The sequence below is a fragment of the Arachis ipaensis genome, chromosome B04 (genome assembly GCF_000816755.2).
Source record: "Arachis ipaensis cultivar K30076 chromosome B04, Araip1.1, whole genome shotgun sequence".
Lineage (NCBI taxonomy): Eukaryota > Viridiplantae > Streptophyta > Magnoliopsida > Fabales > Fabaceae > Arachis > Arachis ipaensis.
Genome location: NC_029788.2, coordinates 104,151,730 through 104,167,946, shown reverse-complemented (window position 1 = coordinate 104,167,946; position 16,217 = coordinate 104,151,730). Strand labels below are relative to the sequence as shown.

Genomic DNA, 16,217 nt, shown 5'->3' with positions numbered 1-16,217 from the left:
CTAAATTAGTATAATTATATATTATTCATTTAGTATTAATTATAATATAATTACAATAAAATAATTTAGAATATAAAAAAATTTTTATTCGTTTTGGAGGGAAAATGGAAGCATGAGAGATCGACACGTCAGCTTTAGTAACTGGGAGAAAACCCAGTTTTAGTATATTAAGTAGATGTGAAAAATTATAATTAATGCTTCATCTCTTTACTGTTATATATCTAATCAATCTATCTTTAAATCATCAAATTCTAATACAAAAAAATAAATTAGTATAGAATGTTTAGAATTTTAGAAAAAACGAATCCGTCTATTATTACACAATTCTATTGTTAAATTATCAATTTAATAACTCTTGAATTTAGCTTATTATACATTACAAGAAAATGGAACATTTGTAACAAAAATTTTGTATCAAATTTAAAATTATTACGAAAAAATGATTTTTTGTAATAATAATTAGTGATTGTTACAAAAGAATAATGAAGTTGTTACAAAACATGCTAATATTTTGTAACAACTTGATTTTTTTTGTTACAAATTATATTAGTTTTTGTAACAAACTGTTGTTTGTTACAAAAATTTGAAATATTTTGTAACAAAAAGATAAAGTAGTTGTAAAAATTTGAAATATTTTGTAACAAAATATCTTTTTGTTTCAAAAACTTCAATTGTTTTGTAATAAAAAATTAATTTATCACAAAATTTAACATTATTTATAACAAGTTATTTGTTTGTCACAAAATGTAAGTATATTTTATAACAAAAAAATTATTTCAAAATGTTAAACACTTTGAGAATAAAAAAATTATTTATATAATTATTTTTAGAATAATTTATTTTGTTTGAAAAGTTAAAATATTTTACATATTTTAAGTAATTTTTATTATGAATAAATTATGATTTATTTTATTAAATTGATTATTTTATAATTTAAATTAAAAATAATTTATCTCAAAATATGTTTATTTTATTAAAAAAAACAGAAACCTTATTCCCAAAATGAAGAACCTAACCCTAATTTTATCCTTCCTTACCAAGATACCATCACTCAGCCGCACCCTATCACATTTCATCCCCTTCAACGTAACAAATTTCAGAAATGAAAAATCAGAGAAATGAGAGTGATGCAGAGGAGGAGAGATCGAGCAAGAGGACGCCGCTGCTGTCGTCGTGGGTCGTTTCTACCGTCCCTACCGTCGCCCTTGGAGACCGTTCTTGCTGCAACTAAAGCTTCCACTGTTGCCGACGGGTTACTCCCGTCGTAGAGCCTTCAACGTTGCCATTATCCACCCCTGGAAGGGGATCTCATCGCCGCGCTCTACTGCCACGAAGCCGTCGCGTCTTGCCGCCAAGGGTTTCGTCGCCGTCGTGCCTTGCCTCTGTCACTGCTAATCCACCGCCGCTGCTGCCAGGTCCCGTCGCCATCACCATCACAGGCAGGAAAGGGGGAAAACGAACAGAACGTGAGGGAGAGGAGGAGTTCTCATCGTTGTTATACGCCCAATTATCACTGGTGCTTCCAATCCCACCGTTGCTGTTGCGCCGCCGCCTCCGGAGTTCGTCGCCGTCGCCAAGGTCCGCCGTCGCCAAGGTCCTCCGTGAAGAGTAACGCGAATGGAAAAGAAAACAAGGAAGCTGCTAATGGGGATTTGGGAAAATGGCTTTGTTTTGCCTCTGCCTCTAGGTTCCGTAAGTTGCCAGAGTCCTCAGCTTTGATAGGTAAAGCAAATTTTTTAACTGGTTTTTTGTTGCCTTTGGGTTATTTCTGCAGACTGCTCATATTTGATAACATAGAGAATGGAAGCTTAAAGGAGCATCTCAATGGTAAATTTTGAAAGAAATTAGAAGGATTTTAGAGGAGCCTCTCAATAATAATTGGAACTATTTTTATTTCTTTATTTATTTCAATGTTTGAATGCTGGTAGATCCCTTGAAGACTCCCTTAAATTGGAGGATGAGGTTGCAGATTGCTAATGAAGTTGTAGCAGCACTGGTAAGCTCTTTAAACAAAAGCTTATCAAAGAACCAAATTTTCCTAATGTGTTTTGACTTGAAACTGCACTCTTCTTATCATATTTTTCTAATGCAAGTAATTTGAGGACTATGAAAAGTTAATGTCTCATTGAGTTCATGAATTGCTATTGGATGCGTGACATCCCTGCTAAGCTGTAACTGTTTAGCATTTCTCATTCTTGACATTTATGATAAAATAAATATTGGAAACTATCGTACTTGGTTTCATGGAAGCGAGTGTAAATTAGTTTCTGTATATATATATATATATATATATATATATATATATATATATATATATATTCAATTTTCCTACCTTAAAACATGTTAGTATATAGGAAGATTAAAATTTTTACAGAGTTTCCAACAGTTGTATGTTTCATTCAGTTTGCCAATGAAAAACAAAAGCTTAAATGTGTATCTACAAGATAGTTCTATATGACTTAGCCTATTTCTGAGTTCTTTCTTTTGATTGATATGATTGTAGAAACATGAATATATGAGGCTGTTTTGTCACTTATATCTGTGACAAATTATTTAACGTTTCACAAAAGTTGTGAAACATGATTCTGATTTTGGACTTTTGTTGTGTTGATTGTGGCTGCAGGAATACTTGTTTCTTTTTAATGATCCACCAGCATATCATGTCTCCATCAGCTCAAGCAATATTATGTTAGATGAGAACTTTGCAGCTAAAATAAGGAAACATTTCTTTTCTCACTAGAACTAGCATCTTCTATATTTGATAGACATGCCAGAAGTAAATAAAGCACTTCAATGTTAAAATAGTGTGACACCAGATTTTCTTCTCTAATACAGTTATTAGATTTTGGCCTTCTTACTCCCAGTGCAAACTCTGTCATGATGCCGAATTCAGGAGGTCCTTATCTCTCTACAGAAAATAAACCAGTGAGCCTGACAGTGAGCCTGAAAGGGAAAATGAGAAAGAAGTTGATAAAAAAGCTGTTGTTACAAGCCTCTTAAGTGAAACGGTAAGTGGTTTCACTGCAGACTTATGTGGATAAGCATGATGAGTCATTTAAGTAATCCTTGTATTTGTGTGTGCATTTGTTGTTGAATAATTTCTCACATTAAGTTGTTATTGCTGCTCTATACTTGCTGTTGCTTGCTGCTGATTTTTCCCCCTCATTGCTTGCTTGTTGAATGATTGTTAAATTCAATGAGAAAGGAAATGCTGCTGAGTTATTGTTGTTTGTGTTGGAATAGATGATGGTTGCTGAACTGAGATTAGTTTTATTGATAAATCTGTTGCTGAAATCGTTTAGTTTGTCTTGATTGATTTTTTGTTGAATTAATGGATAAACTGTTGTGCCCCTGCTGCTTGCAAGTGTAATGGTTATTGACTTCAATGAATAGAATGCTGCCTGAATCCATTACCTTTGTTCATTTTACTGTTTTGGGTGCTGTATGATGGGCCATTGATTGCTGTTCTGCTGAGTGCTGCTCTGTTTCTTGCTGGTTGGATTGGTTTTAATTGTTTCCTCATGTTTTCTTGCTGGAATTGGCTTATTTACTTCTTTCCTATGAATTCATTATGATTTTTTGTGTTTTTAACTGTCAAAGAATTCATATGGAATTTGAATTGATTGATTAAAATTGTGAAATAGGCAAATTTACTGCTGAAATGCTGCCGGAATTTATCTTAAGCTGTTTTCAATATTCATCTTTGATTCAATTAATTGATTGAGTTGGTATTTAATTGCTTTTGGTTTTCAACTGTTGCTAAGATCAATTGATTGATTATCCGGTTAAGTGCTTCACTGTTTTGGTTGTTGGAAGCTGGAAGCTTGGGTTTTGTTATTCACTATTTGGTTGCTCAATTAAACTGCATTGTGTTGTTTGAGCAAACAAGTTCTATTTGACGAATTTCTGTGTCAAAATAGACCCTTGTTTGCTACATGATTTCTGATTGCCTTAAGATATTTCTTTTGACTATGCACCTAACTTTTTGTTTCGGATTTTCTTATTTATAGGAGTGCTGAAATGGTGACCACATGCTACTTTGAGGGCTCAAAAATATTTTGATTCATAGAGACACTAATCTATGTTAGAACTTTTAACTTTTGGTTGAACTTGTGCAAGACATATAACTTGTAGAACTAATCAATGTACTCACTAATGTTATTTTGTTTTAAAACAATTTTAGCTAAATGAGGCATGTTTGAATTATGTATGTTTTTACATATTATATAAATGTAGACTTGCTTAATAAAATAGTTAATATATTAGTTAATTAAAAAAAATGTTACAAAATCAAGTTACATTTTGTAACAAAATTTTTTAATAGGAAAAAATAGATTGTCACGAAAAATACTTTGAAGATCAAAATTTGTTACTACTTTTGTAACGGCTTCTGATTTTTTGTATCAGAAAAAATTGTTACAAAACATCATATTAAATTGTAACAGTTCCATTTTTCGTTACAAAAACTTTTTGTAACGGGACTTAGTATAACATATAAATTAAAATATAATATATATATTAAAATAAATAAAATAATACATATATTTATACATAAATACATAATGACTAATTATAATATACAAGTAATATTTTTATTTTTCCAAATACCTAAACTCTTTTAAATATTACCGCTTACACCATAAACGTTAAGGCGGCCACTTAAATGAAGTCGTGAAAAATGATTTCCGCTAAAGTCGCCATTCTGATTTGAACAAGTGTTTCATCATGATTTTCTTATTAACTTGGTTTGGTTTTATTGAACCGTATTGAACCAAACTATTTTATTGAATCTTATTGAACCAAATTATAGGTTCAAATTATATGGTTCAAATTTAAAAATACCAATATATTTTTAGAGTAATATTTTTACTAGTAAATTTGCTTAATGTTTTTGTCCTTCTCACTATTGTAATTATAATTGATTATACATTAGAGTATCTCCAATGTTAGTTCTAGTTTCAATTTCATTTTGGATTCTATAAAAATATTTGTAGGATCATATATTATAAATAGTGATTTGAAATTCAAAGTGAAAATTTGTTCCTCCAATACTCAATCTTAGATCACTTAGAATTTTATATTTTTTTAATTATTTTATCAACATAATTATTTGAATGACAAAATTTTATTAGTTCTCCATCAAAATGATATTGTATCTTTAAGGTGAATTTAGAATATGATTTAATCTAAAATTTTTGTTTGTACATATAAATAAATGATAATTAGTTATCTGATCGAATAAAAAATTGAATATCATTTAATTAAGTTCATAATAATAACAACAAGAAAAAATGTTAATTAGTTCTTAATATCAAACTTAGATATAATTTGATGTGATCATCTAAAGTTGTATTTTACACTTTTAATTAAGTATCAATTAGTAATTTTGAAATTTTGATCGAACTTAAAGTATTATTACATGTAAAGTTCAATCTAGCACTCAAATCTAAGTGTTATTTTGTTGTTGAGATCGAATATAAACCACAATTTGATGTAAAGTTCTCCTTTTTTTTTTTTAAGTAAAAGAGCTCAACACATTAAAGTGGAGCAAATAGTATCAAACAAACAAAAATACAGGCAACTCCCACAAACTCCTTGAACAGAGGAACAACATCCCCACGTCATCTCTGGCATAGCCATCAACAACCCTAGGGATGCATACCTCCCCACTCATCGCAGCTAAGGATAGACAATGTAATGATATCTTCTACGCCTTTCTTTTGATTCTGAAATATCCTTCTATTTCACTCCATCCAAATATGCCAAATGATCGCACAGAAACACCTTAATCGCTGCTTTCGATCCTCTTTCCTTCGTGGCTCATCTGTCCAACTCAGGAAATGGTCCTTCATTAACCCCGGGACAGCCCATAGCCGGCCAGCCATAGATAACCATGCACTCCACACCTGCCAAGCAAAATCACAGCCAAGAAACAAGTGATGGACCTGCTCAACATCCTTATTACATAAAACACAGCTCTTATCATATTGGCTAATAATCCCGATCCGACTTAGCCGTTCTTTTGTGTTCACCCTGCCGACCAGGACGAACCAAGCAAATAGCTCAACCCTTGGTGGAACCAAACCTTTCCAGATGGTCTTTGTGAAGCTGTAACTGGTTGCCTCCTCTGATAACATTCCTTCTTGTAGCACCTGCACAAAAGAATTAGTCGAAAAGATACCAAGTTTATCATATTTCCACACAACTCTATCCTCCCTGTTACTCGCTAGCCTCACGGGTCTCAAAGCCTCATTTAACTGACTCAGAAGGTCTAACTCCCATTGAAAGAGCTCCCTCCTCCATTGGAGATTCCAAACCCACTCTAACCCATCCCAAAACCCACACTCCCCAATTACCGCCCCACATTGGTTTGAAATAGAGAAGAGCCTAGGAAATCGATCTTTCAAGGAACCACACTGCAACCAAACATCCTCCCAAAACCGGGTCTTTCGGCCATCCCCAATCTCCATTGCCAGACCTGTGATCATCTTATCACGCAGATGTTGCTCCTGAAATTCTATATGGCATATATCCCTCCATGGGCCTCCTCTAGTAGGCAGCGCTTGAGAAGACAATAACTCATTCGGCCTCAAGTTATTACAGGAGCAGATCACCTTCTTCCACAATGGGCACTCTTCCTTAGCAAAATGCCACCACCACTTAAACAATAGTGATGAGTTCCGAATCATAGCATCCCCTACTCCCAGCCCACCATATTTCTTCGGGGTCTGTACCAACTCCCATTTCACCAACGCCATTCCCTGCCTCCCATCCTCCCTACTCCATAAAATTTTTTTCTGTAGAGAAATTAGCTTCTTAGCAACTGCCTTAAGCATTAAATTAAGTGTGAGTTAGTGATTTAGATTAAATTTAGAGCATCACTTTAATTTTGATGTGACATATGCTCTTACACATGTAATTAAGTATCAATTAGTAATTTGAATTAAATATAGAATATCACTTCATATATAACTAAGTGTGATTATTATGAACATAAATTAAAAGTTAATTTGTTATGGAGATAACAATCAGAACATTATTTGATGTGAATTTTGCTATTATTTCTCTAATTAAGTGTGATATTAAGTTTAGAATATTATTTCATAGCAAGTTTACTCTGGCATTCAAAAAATAATATTAATTTATTTTTTATGAGATTAAATTTAGAATGTGAATTCATAAGAATTTGTAAATTAAAAATCTTAAAAAACTCACTTAAATTTAGAGTATGATTTGTCATAAAAATTTTATTTGTACATATAAATAAATGATAATTAGTGATCTGATTATATAAAAAATTGAACATAATTTAATTTGAAGTTCATAATCATAATAACAAAAAAAATTGTTAATTAGTTCTTAATATCAGATTTAGAGTATGATTTGATGTAGTCATATGAATTTCTGTTTTGCACTTTTAATTAAGTGTAAATTAGTGATTTCAATCAAGGTTAAAGCATTATTATATATGAAATTTACTCTTATACACTAAAAATTAATATTAATTAGAAGTTGAGATTCAATATAGAACATAATTCAATGTCAAGTTCACCGTTGAATCTCTAATTAAATGTGAATTAGTGATTTAGAATAAATTTAGAGTTCTATTATATGTAAATTAATTATTTAGATAAAATTTTAAAAAGTTATTTTGATATGAAATATACTCTCAGACATTTATAAATTAATAATTCGAATTAAATGTATGATTATTTGTAAACCTAAAACTAAAAGTTAATTTGAGATAGTATTTAGAATATTATTTGATGTGAATTTTACTATTATTTCTCTGATTAAGTGTTGATATCAAATTTATAATATTATTTCATAGCAAATTTACTCTTACATCTAAAAATTAGCATCAATTTGTTTTTTTATGGGATTAAATATAAAACATGAATTGATAAAAGTTTTTTATTAAAGATCTTTTAAAAAATCACTTACGAAAATCTTTAAAATATTTACCCAAATAAATTTTGATTGTATTAAGTTATTTATTTTTTAAAGAAAAATCAGAAATTAATATGTTGTCAAAATTAGATATATTTATCAATTAGTAATTATGGTTTAGGTTATTTAACATTATAAAAATTTATAGATGAACTTTTGAATTTGTATTAATATTTGATTTGTGGATACAAAAATAATTTGCAATCAACAAAATATCACTCGACATTCCTTTTTATTCTTTCATTAAGACACAAATTACAAAAAAAAAAAATAACAAAAAATTTTTTAAAATATTTTTATTATCTACTTTTTCTTTCAAACTATGGTAAATACTAAAAACAGATTCCTTTAATCTTTGGGAAAACTCCATTTCCAAGTCCTAACAATTTTGCATCAGAATGACTAATCCTAGCCCTAAGCCCAACTCCAACCCTAACCCTAACCCCCTTTCCAAATTCCTAAATCTATGTAGTTGATGGGGTGGCTACTAGTGACATTGACGGCGTGGACCTACATTCCTCTCTGCTTGCCTTGTTCCTTCTTCTGCGTTAGTACTCATCTCTGCTCGTGGGAGCTGTGCTCGCCCCCGGGTTTCTGGGTGACTCCCAATAAGTTAATTGGGTGCTTTGCCTTGGCTATGTGCGTCGTGAACCGAGCTAGAAAGCTCTGGGATATGTCTGCGAAAGTTGTGATAGATCCTTGTGGGAGGGTATTGAACCATCTGATCGCTGGTCCGGCCAGTGTCACGGGGAATGCTCGGCATCTAACCGCGTCGCCTACCCCTTCCAAGTTCATCCTTGCTTCAAAGGCTGTGACATGCTCCTGGGGTTCCTTGGTCCCATCATACCTCATGTCTGTCGGCTTGTCGAAGTTTCTCGGGAGTCGGACTTTGAGGATTGAGGGGTGAAAAGCGGTGGCTCCCATGATAATGGGATCTTGTTGTCTCCTGGCCTCCTCTTTCTGGGACCCCCAGCGGCTTTCCGACTTGCTTCGAGTGGGTCTGGAAGTTGCTTGCGTGTGCACCTCTTCGTGCCTTATTAGGCTTCTACCTTGGCTGTTGTATGCTCGGGAGGGGGAGCGGGTGTGGGCGTGGGACCGGCTGGTGCCGCCGTGCGAGTGGCTGACATTTTCGTGGGATTGGCCCCTCGCCGCCAACTCCCACTCGAGATTTTGTACTCTATGCCTGAGCTCTTGCATGATCTTGGCGCTGTCGGCTCCCGTTCCCCTGAAGGAGAGCCTTTCGGGGGTCTTAGTGTACATTTATTGGTTGGGTTGAACGGAGGGTCTCGGATGTTCGGCAGCGCAGGCTGTCAAACTCGCCCTGCTCAAACGGGCCCCGCCTCCTTCGCGGAGCTCCTCCGAAGTGATGAGTCACTCCATGTCTGTGCCGGGATCCCTACAGACGGCGCCAATGTTCGTTACCTTGTGTTTTCGGGTTGTCGGAAGGTGATGAGTAGGAGAGAGGGGGAGACCCCGAGCTGGCGTGGAGCGAGGGAGATCGTGCGCTGGCAACATCGGAGGTTGAACGGAGTGGGGGTGGCCACCTGCAAGGACACTCCGACGATCAAGTCAGAGTCCGTACTGGAGGGTGGCAGAATTAGGTAAGAATGTGACGTACCTCGGGGGGGGGGAGCTGTCCTCTCCCCTTATATACTATGTTGGGTGGGCCTATCAATGGTCAAGCCCATTGATAGAGGAGCTGTGAGCTGTCCCTTTTCACGTGAGCAGGTTGTCCCGGACTTTGGGTCGGGATGCCGGGTACTGACCCTGAGGACACCGACCCGAACGATAGCACGCTTTGGGTGGTAAGTCGTTCGGGTCCTGGGTCGGGTGTTGGGAACCGATCCGTGGGACCTTTTGCTGGAGGTTTGGGCCTGGGTGGGGCAGTGCATGCCCCGACCCGACAACTTCTTGGACTGAACTTGGCAGTCCGTAACAAGTATCAATTAGTAATTTTGAAATTTTGATCGAACTTAAAGTATTATTACATGTAAAGTTTAATCTAGCACTCAAATCTAAGTGTTATTTTGTTGTTAAGATCCAATATAAACCACAATTTGATGTAAAGTTCTCCTTAAGCGTCTAATTAAGTGTGAGTTAGTGATTTAGATTAAATTTAGAGCATCACTTTAATTTTGATGTGACATATGCTCTTACACATATAATTAAGCATCAATTAGTAATTTGAATTAACTATAGAATATCACTTCATATATAACTAAGTGTGGTTATTATGAACATAAATTAAAAGTTAATTTGTTTTCAAGATAACAATCAGAACATTATTTGATGTGAATTTTGCTATTATTTCTCTAATTAAGTGTGATATCAAGTTTAGAATATTATTTCATAGCAAGTTTACTCTGGCATCCAAAAATTAATATTAATTTGTTTTTTATGAGATTAAATTTAGAATGTGAATTCATAAGAATTTGTAAATTAAAAATCTTAAAAAACTCACTTAAATTTAGAGTATGATTTGACATGAAAATTTTATTTGTACGTATAAATAAATGATAATTAGTGATCTGATCATATAAAAAATTGAACATAATTTAATTTGAAGTTCATAATCATAATAACAAAAAAAAATTGTTAATTAGTTCTTAATATCAGATTTAGAGTATGATTTGATGTAGTCATATGAATTTCTGTTTTGCACTTTTAATTAAGTGTAAATTAGTGATTTCAATCAAGGTTAAAGCATTATTATATATGAAATTTACTCTTATACACTAAAAATTAATATTAATTAGAAGTTGAGATTCAATATAGAACATAATTCAATGTCAAGTTCACCGTTGAATCTCTAATTAAATGTGAATTAGTGATTTAGAATAAATTTAGAGTTCTATTATATGTAAATTAATTATTTAGATAAAATTTTAAAAAGTTATTTTGATATGAAATATACTCTCAAACATTTATAAATTAATAATTCGAATTAAATGTATGATTATTTGTAAACCTAAAACTAAAAGTTAATTTGAGATAGTATTTAGAATATTATTTGATGTGAATTTTACTATTATTTCTCTGATTAAGTGTTGATATCAAATTTATAATATTATTTCATAGCAAATTTACTCTTACATCTAAAAATTAGCATCAATTTGTTTTTTTATGGGATTAAATATAAAACATGAATTGATAAAAGTTTTTTATTAAAGATCTTTTAAAAAATCACTTACGAAAATCTTTAAAATATTTACCCAAATAAATTTTGATTGTATTAAGTTATTTATTTTTTAAAGAAAAATCAGAAATTAATATGTTGTCAAAATTAGATATATTTATCAATTAGTAATTATGGTTTAGGTTATTTAACATTATAAAAATTCATAGATGAACTTTTGAATTTGTATTAATATTTGATTTGTGGATACAAAAATAATTTGCAATCAACAAAATATCACTCGACATTCCTTTTTATTCTTTCATTAAGACACAAATTACAAAAAAAAAAAATAACAAAAAATTTTTTAAAATATTTTTATTATCTACTTCTTTCAAACTATGGTAAATACTAAAACAGTTTTTCTTAATCTTTGGGAAAACTCCAATTTCAAGTCCTAACAATTTTGCATCAGAATGACTAATCCTAGCCCTAAGCCCAACTCCAACCCTAACCCTAACCCCCTTTCCAAATTCCTAAATCTATGTAGTTGATGGGGTGGCTACTAGTGACATTGACGGCGTGGACCTACATTCCTCTCTGCTTGCCTTGTTCCTTCTTCTGCGTTAGTACTCATCTCTGCTCGTGGGAGCTGTGCTCGCATTCTTCTCTAGTCGGAGTCTTCTACTCACATGCTTAGTCTCTCTGCCTCTGAAGTCTGAAGCCTTGTCCCCCTGGGTGCTCCCGTGCTTGTTCGTTAACTCTCATGGTTGCCGGAGAACATTGCGAGTCAGTTCAGGTAGGTGGTCTCTGTTATTATGTTTTTCGCTTTTCATTGTGCATTGTCTATTTTCTACCGGCTTTCTGTTATTCTTATGTATAATGGTTTTATTGGTTTAGGTTTTAATAGTTTTCTTCTTGAATTACTTGAAGAACAAAAGTAAAGTTGCTCCCTGGATCATTTACATGATTCTTTTGGTATTTGAAATAGTTGAATGTTGATAGACGGTGTTGAAGCAGGGCTAAGATTGCTGTGAAGCTAAAATATTGAGGTATGCTTCAAACACCAACATCTCATTTCATTTTTATTTTCGTGTACTTCCTTTAATTTTTTGCCCCTTAGGTGACAAAAGAAAAGACGGGGGATAAAATCGTTGCACTCCAACAATTAATGTTGCCATTTGGAGAGGTGAGTTTTCTATTGTCTCATTAGATGTTGTTATGAAATATATTTCTATTTCTATATTTTCTATTTGGTGTATCTCCTGATGCTCTCATTTGTGTTTGAAGGAAACGACTTCTTTTAGTGATTCCCTTACGAGGTTCGTTCGAACCATTGTTGCTGAAGAGATACGTTCTTTATCCTCCACAATAAGCGACCAGAGAAAAAAGATTGATGCAATCTTGTCTATTGTTTCATCTGGACTCAGATCTGTTGCTCATCATGTTGATGATGCTAGTGCTGATGAGAATATTACCGTGAGTGGGCCACCTCCATTAGTGATAGCTCATACAATCGCAAAAAAGGCTCCATTGCGTCGAAAATCATCAAGGTGTCCTTTGGCTCAAAAGCTCGAACCAGATTGCAAACCATCTGGTCCGTTGAGTGATCATGAAATCAGCGAAAACGCTGGCTTGAAACGGCGTAAGAGTACCACTAAATGCAGAGGTCAAAAAGCAACATCATCGATTAAGGTTAGAAACTCAATTAATTGGCTTGATTTGGATGTTCATCTTCTGACATGGGTTTTTTCCCTAAATAAACTGAAAACAGTGGGGAAAAAAGGGTTTTACTTTCCTTTTCTGATTCACAAAATCCTAAAAATAAAAATAGAAACCAATCAACCCCTTTGGTATGTAGATAACAACATCTCACTTTCTATTTTATTTAAATTATTGCAGATGATTTGATGTGAAAAAAATGAATGAAAGCCAGATTTCAAGATTTTAGGACAAAATGAAAAAAAAAAAAACTAAATTAAGCAAATACAAGCACTTAATCAAAGGCGCTACACTCATGTGATTTACTCTTAAAAGAATAAACAATATTTAAATAGGTGAAAGAGATTATTCGTTAATTTTTTTCAATTTTATTTTATCTTAAAAATCCTCTCTGACGTAGAAGTTGCATCTTGTAGAAGAAAATCCCCACATGTGGAGACTTTAAACTACAGCGAGGACGTCCATGGCTATATGAATCCCATGATTTGGTGAACATGTATGGTGATGAGATGTATACGGTAATAGTCCCCTCTTTCCCGCATATCCTGTTAAGTACTCTATGTCTCTGTTTTAAATACTTATACATGTTTCTATCCAAATTGATAGTGCTTGGAGGTGTCATTTAGGCCAACATCGGAAATGGTTTTCATGGGTATTGAGTTGGCTATTTTTGCCTATATCTTTGGAAATGATTATGACCCCAAGTAGGTCACTTCTACTAATTTTGGAGATTTGGAATCAAACACTTATTTCATGAGATATAACTTGCGATTTTGTTATTAATAGAGAGATTCTTGTGCCTAACGAACATTGTTGAGGAAGCCGGGAAGCATTGATGACCCTTTGTCTGAAAAATCGGGTTGGAGATAACATAAGTCATGAAGTAATTCATGTGATATACCTTTTTTACTTTGTTGAATTTGATTGATGACTGACAATTTCTGGCTCGTCAAATGTAGGTTTTGAATATGGTGGCATCAATGCTTATGAAACATGCAGCAGTTACAGTGGAAGGCAATAAATGGTTCCTCCCAACCACTTTTGCTATAAGTTTCTAATGGCATAAATCATTTTGCTTTTGATTATGGTCATTATTTATTTATTATCCCAAAATAGTTTAGGTTAAACTTTGATTTCATATTACTCTTGTTATGGTTAATATCTTGTAGCAAATAGCACTCCAACAACAACATATTTCTGTTGGGACAATGGAATACATCAAAACAAACTTTATGGGCAAGGTTGAAGACCTCTCTAAGGTAATAGACTATCTTGATGAGTTATTTCAACTGTGGTAAAAAAATAATTAACTCTTTTTATCCTTGTAACTAATAAATGATTTAACCTAATAAGAGAGATATACGTACCTATTAATGTTAAAGATCATTGGTTCCTAGTAGTTGTGGAAAAAAGTAGAGGGTTGATTACATATCTAGACTCTCTAAAGTGCTTAAAACAAAGGCACGAGAGGATGAAGGCAATATATGATGTGGTGTGTTCAATGGACTTTTAACCTTCAAAAACATATCACTGTTTTGATTGTGAAACCAATTCCATGTCAAATTCATTTCTTTGATTTTCAGATTTCTTTCTTAGAGAATCTACTATTGGACGATTGGTTTTACCAATCAGATAATACTAAAAGGCCAATGGTTTCTGTTCCGAGGGTTACCTAAAACTTTGGGTCGATCTCAGACGAGATCTTCTTTGCTGGTCGAAGATGACGTGTCCGACTGGTGAATGGCGGTCGGAGTAGTCGTGTCCGACTTGTTGTACTGGTTATGCTTCTGATCCTTTGTCACCGGAGGGTGGTGGTACCTGCAAGGGACTCCGATGCTTAAGTTAGCAAGGGTATCAAGCAGGTTTTTAGTAGAATCAGAGTATGAGTTATACCTGGGTGCTCCAGTGTATTTATAATGGTGAGGAGTGACCTTCTTGGAAATAAGATAGTTATCTTATCTTATCCTATCTTATCCTTGAGTGAGGTCATCTTATTTTCAAGGGAACTGCCCTTATCTCTGTAGGCTTGGACTGCCTTTGGATTTGGGTCGTGCTCCTCTGTTTGGGCCCTACTTGGGCTTTTCCTGGCGATTTGGCCAAGCTCTTTGAGTGAGGTCGGATAATCCTGACCTGAAGAGGTCGGTTGACTTGTCGTCTGATCATCCCGGGTCGGACAGTTCGACCCAGGGTATGAACAGTGCCCCTGCTCGAGTGTGGTCTTCCTTTTGAGGTCGAGTCCTTAGTTTTAGGACTTCGATCCTTTCTCTGGTGAAGCCGAACTCAAGCATTTTGTCGATTTCTTCTTTGTAGAGTTTCCCTTTGAATGCGGAACGTTTTTCTTTAAATTTTCATTCTTTTGAAAACGCGCATCTCCTTGCTTTGGGAATGCGCGAGGGTTTAATAACCTCATTAATTCTTTTAATGCTCCATTTCTTTTGCCTCCCACGTTCATTTTGAACTTTTCACAAAAACGGTTTCCTCTTCTCTTTTGCTGTAACTTCCCCTTTTTCTTTCTACCTTTCTGTTTTGCCTGAGACTTGCATTTTCGCGTTTCTCTCTGCGACGCCGTTTGGTGATTGTTGGTGCTTTCTTTGCTTTGAAAGGTGATTCCGGATTCTGTCTTTTCCATCTTCAATTTCTTCAAAGCTTTCTCCCTTTTTCAGGTTGGTTCTTCTTTCCGCTTCTTTACTTCCTTCGTCGTTCTTCCTTTGCATTTATTTCCTGGTAAAGTTTTGATTTTGCTTGTATGTTGGAAAGCTTGAACCTTTTTGCGTCGTCTTGCTTGATTGTTGCTGTGATGCATGTTTTTTGGAGTTCCTTTCGACTTATGTACGCCTCTTGGTGTTTTCCCTGATAGTTGATGCTTTTTAGGGTTTTGAAAGTTGTATTTGCCTCAGTTTGCGTCACCATTTTTGGAGTTTTGGGATAATGAAACTGTTTGATTCTTTGGGAAAGGATTGCACCTTTAGGTGATTTTGATCTGTTTGATGTTGATAGCTTCCTTAGTAGTTTTGTTGAAAGATGGCTTCTTTTGATGGCTTTTTGAATTTTGTGGCTTTCTTCTCGGAGTGTCGCTTTTGTTAAAAAGGGGTTATTTTCTTGTTAAGAGGTGTAGAGATGTAGGCTTGTAGATTTTCCTAAGTCCTTGTTCCATAATTGCCTCCAAAGGATGCCCTTGGATCTTTGGTGTGGGTCTTGGGATGTCCTTTTTGCTGTTTGTGTTGTTCTTAGCCATATTGTTCGAGCTAATTTCTTTGTTATGGTCGAGCTGTTTATTTAGTAATTCCTCTCTTTTTACTTTGCTGTAGGATTAGTTGACCATGTCTTCCTCTCGTAAAATATTGTTGAGACCTCCTCCAAAGTCCCCGAGGGCATGTCCGATTGGATGGACTCCCTTGTTCTGATGTGTGTTTCAATTGTTGATCCTGAG

General features: G+C 34.2%; 3 protein-coding genes across 3 annotated transcripts; 2 read left to right on the top strand and 1 right to left on the bottom strand.

The window, feature by feature from the left end:
• Window positions 1,103-4,168, top strand: LOC107636928. The gene is made up of 6 exons (XM_016340398.2): window positions 1,103-1,177; window positions 1,269-1,827; window positions 1,929-1,996; window positions 2,624-2,713; window positions 2,836-3,008; window positions 4,011-4,168. Exons 1-5 carry the CDS (start codon window positions 1,103-1,105, stop codon window positions 2,998-3,000), a joined length of 957 nt encoding a protein of 318 aa, XP_016195884.1. The 3' UTR covers window positions 3,001-3,008; window positions 4,011-4,168.
• Window positions 5,745-6,758, bottom strand: LOC107636929. The gene has a single exon (XM_016340399.1). The coding sequence runs from the start codon at window positions 6,756-6,758 to the stop codon at window positions 5,745-5,747; it is 1,014 nt and encodes a 337-aa protein (XP_016195885.1).
• Window positions 11,388-13,600, top strand: LOC110270733. The gene is made up of 6 exons (XM_021120205.1): window positions 11,388-11,864; window positions 12,057-12,117; window positions 12,189-12,254; window positions 12,356-12,760; window positions 13,204-13,305; window positions 13,394-13,600. The coding sequence occupies exons 3-6, from the start codon at window positions 12,237-12,239 to the stop codon at window positions 13,493-13,495; spliced, it is 627 nt and encodes a 208-aa protein (XP_020975864.1). The 5' UTR covers window positions 11,388-11,864; window positions 12,057-12,117; window positions 12,189-12,236; the 3' UTR covers window positions 13,496-13,600.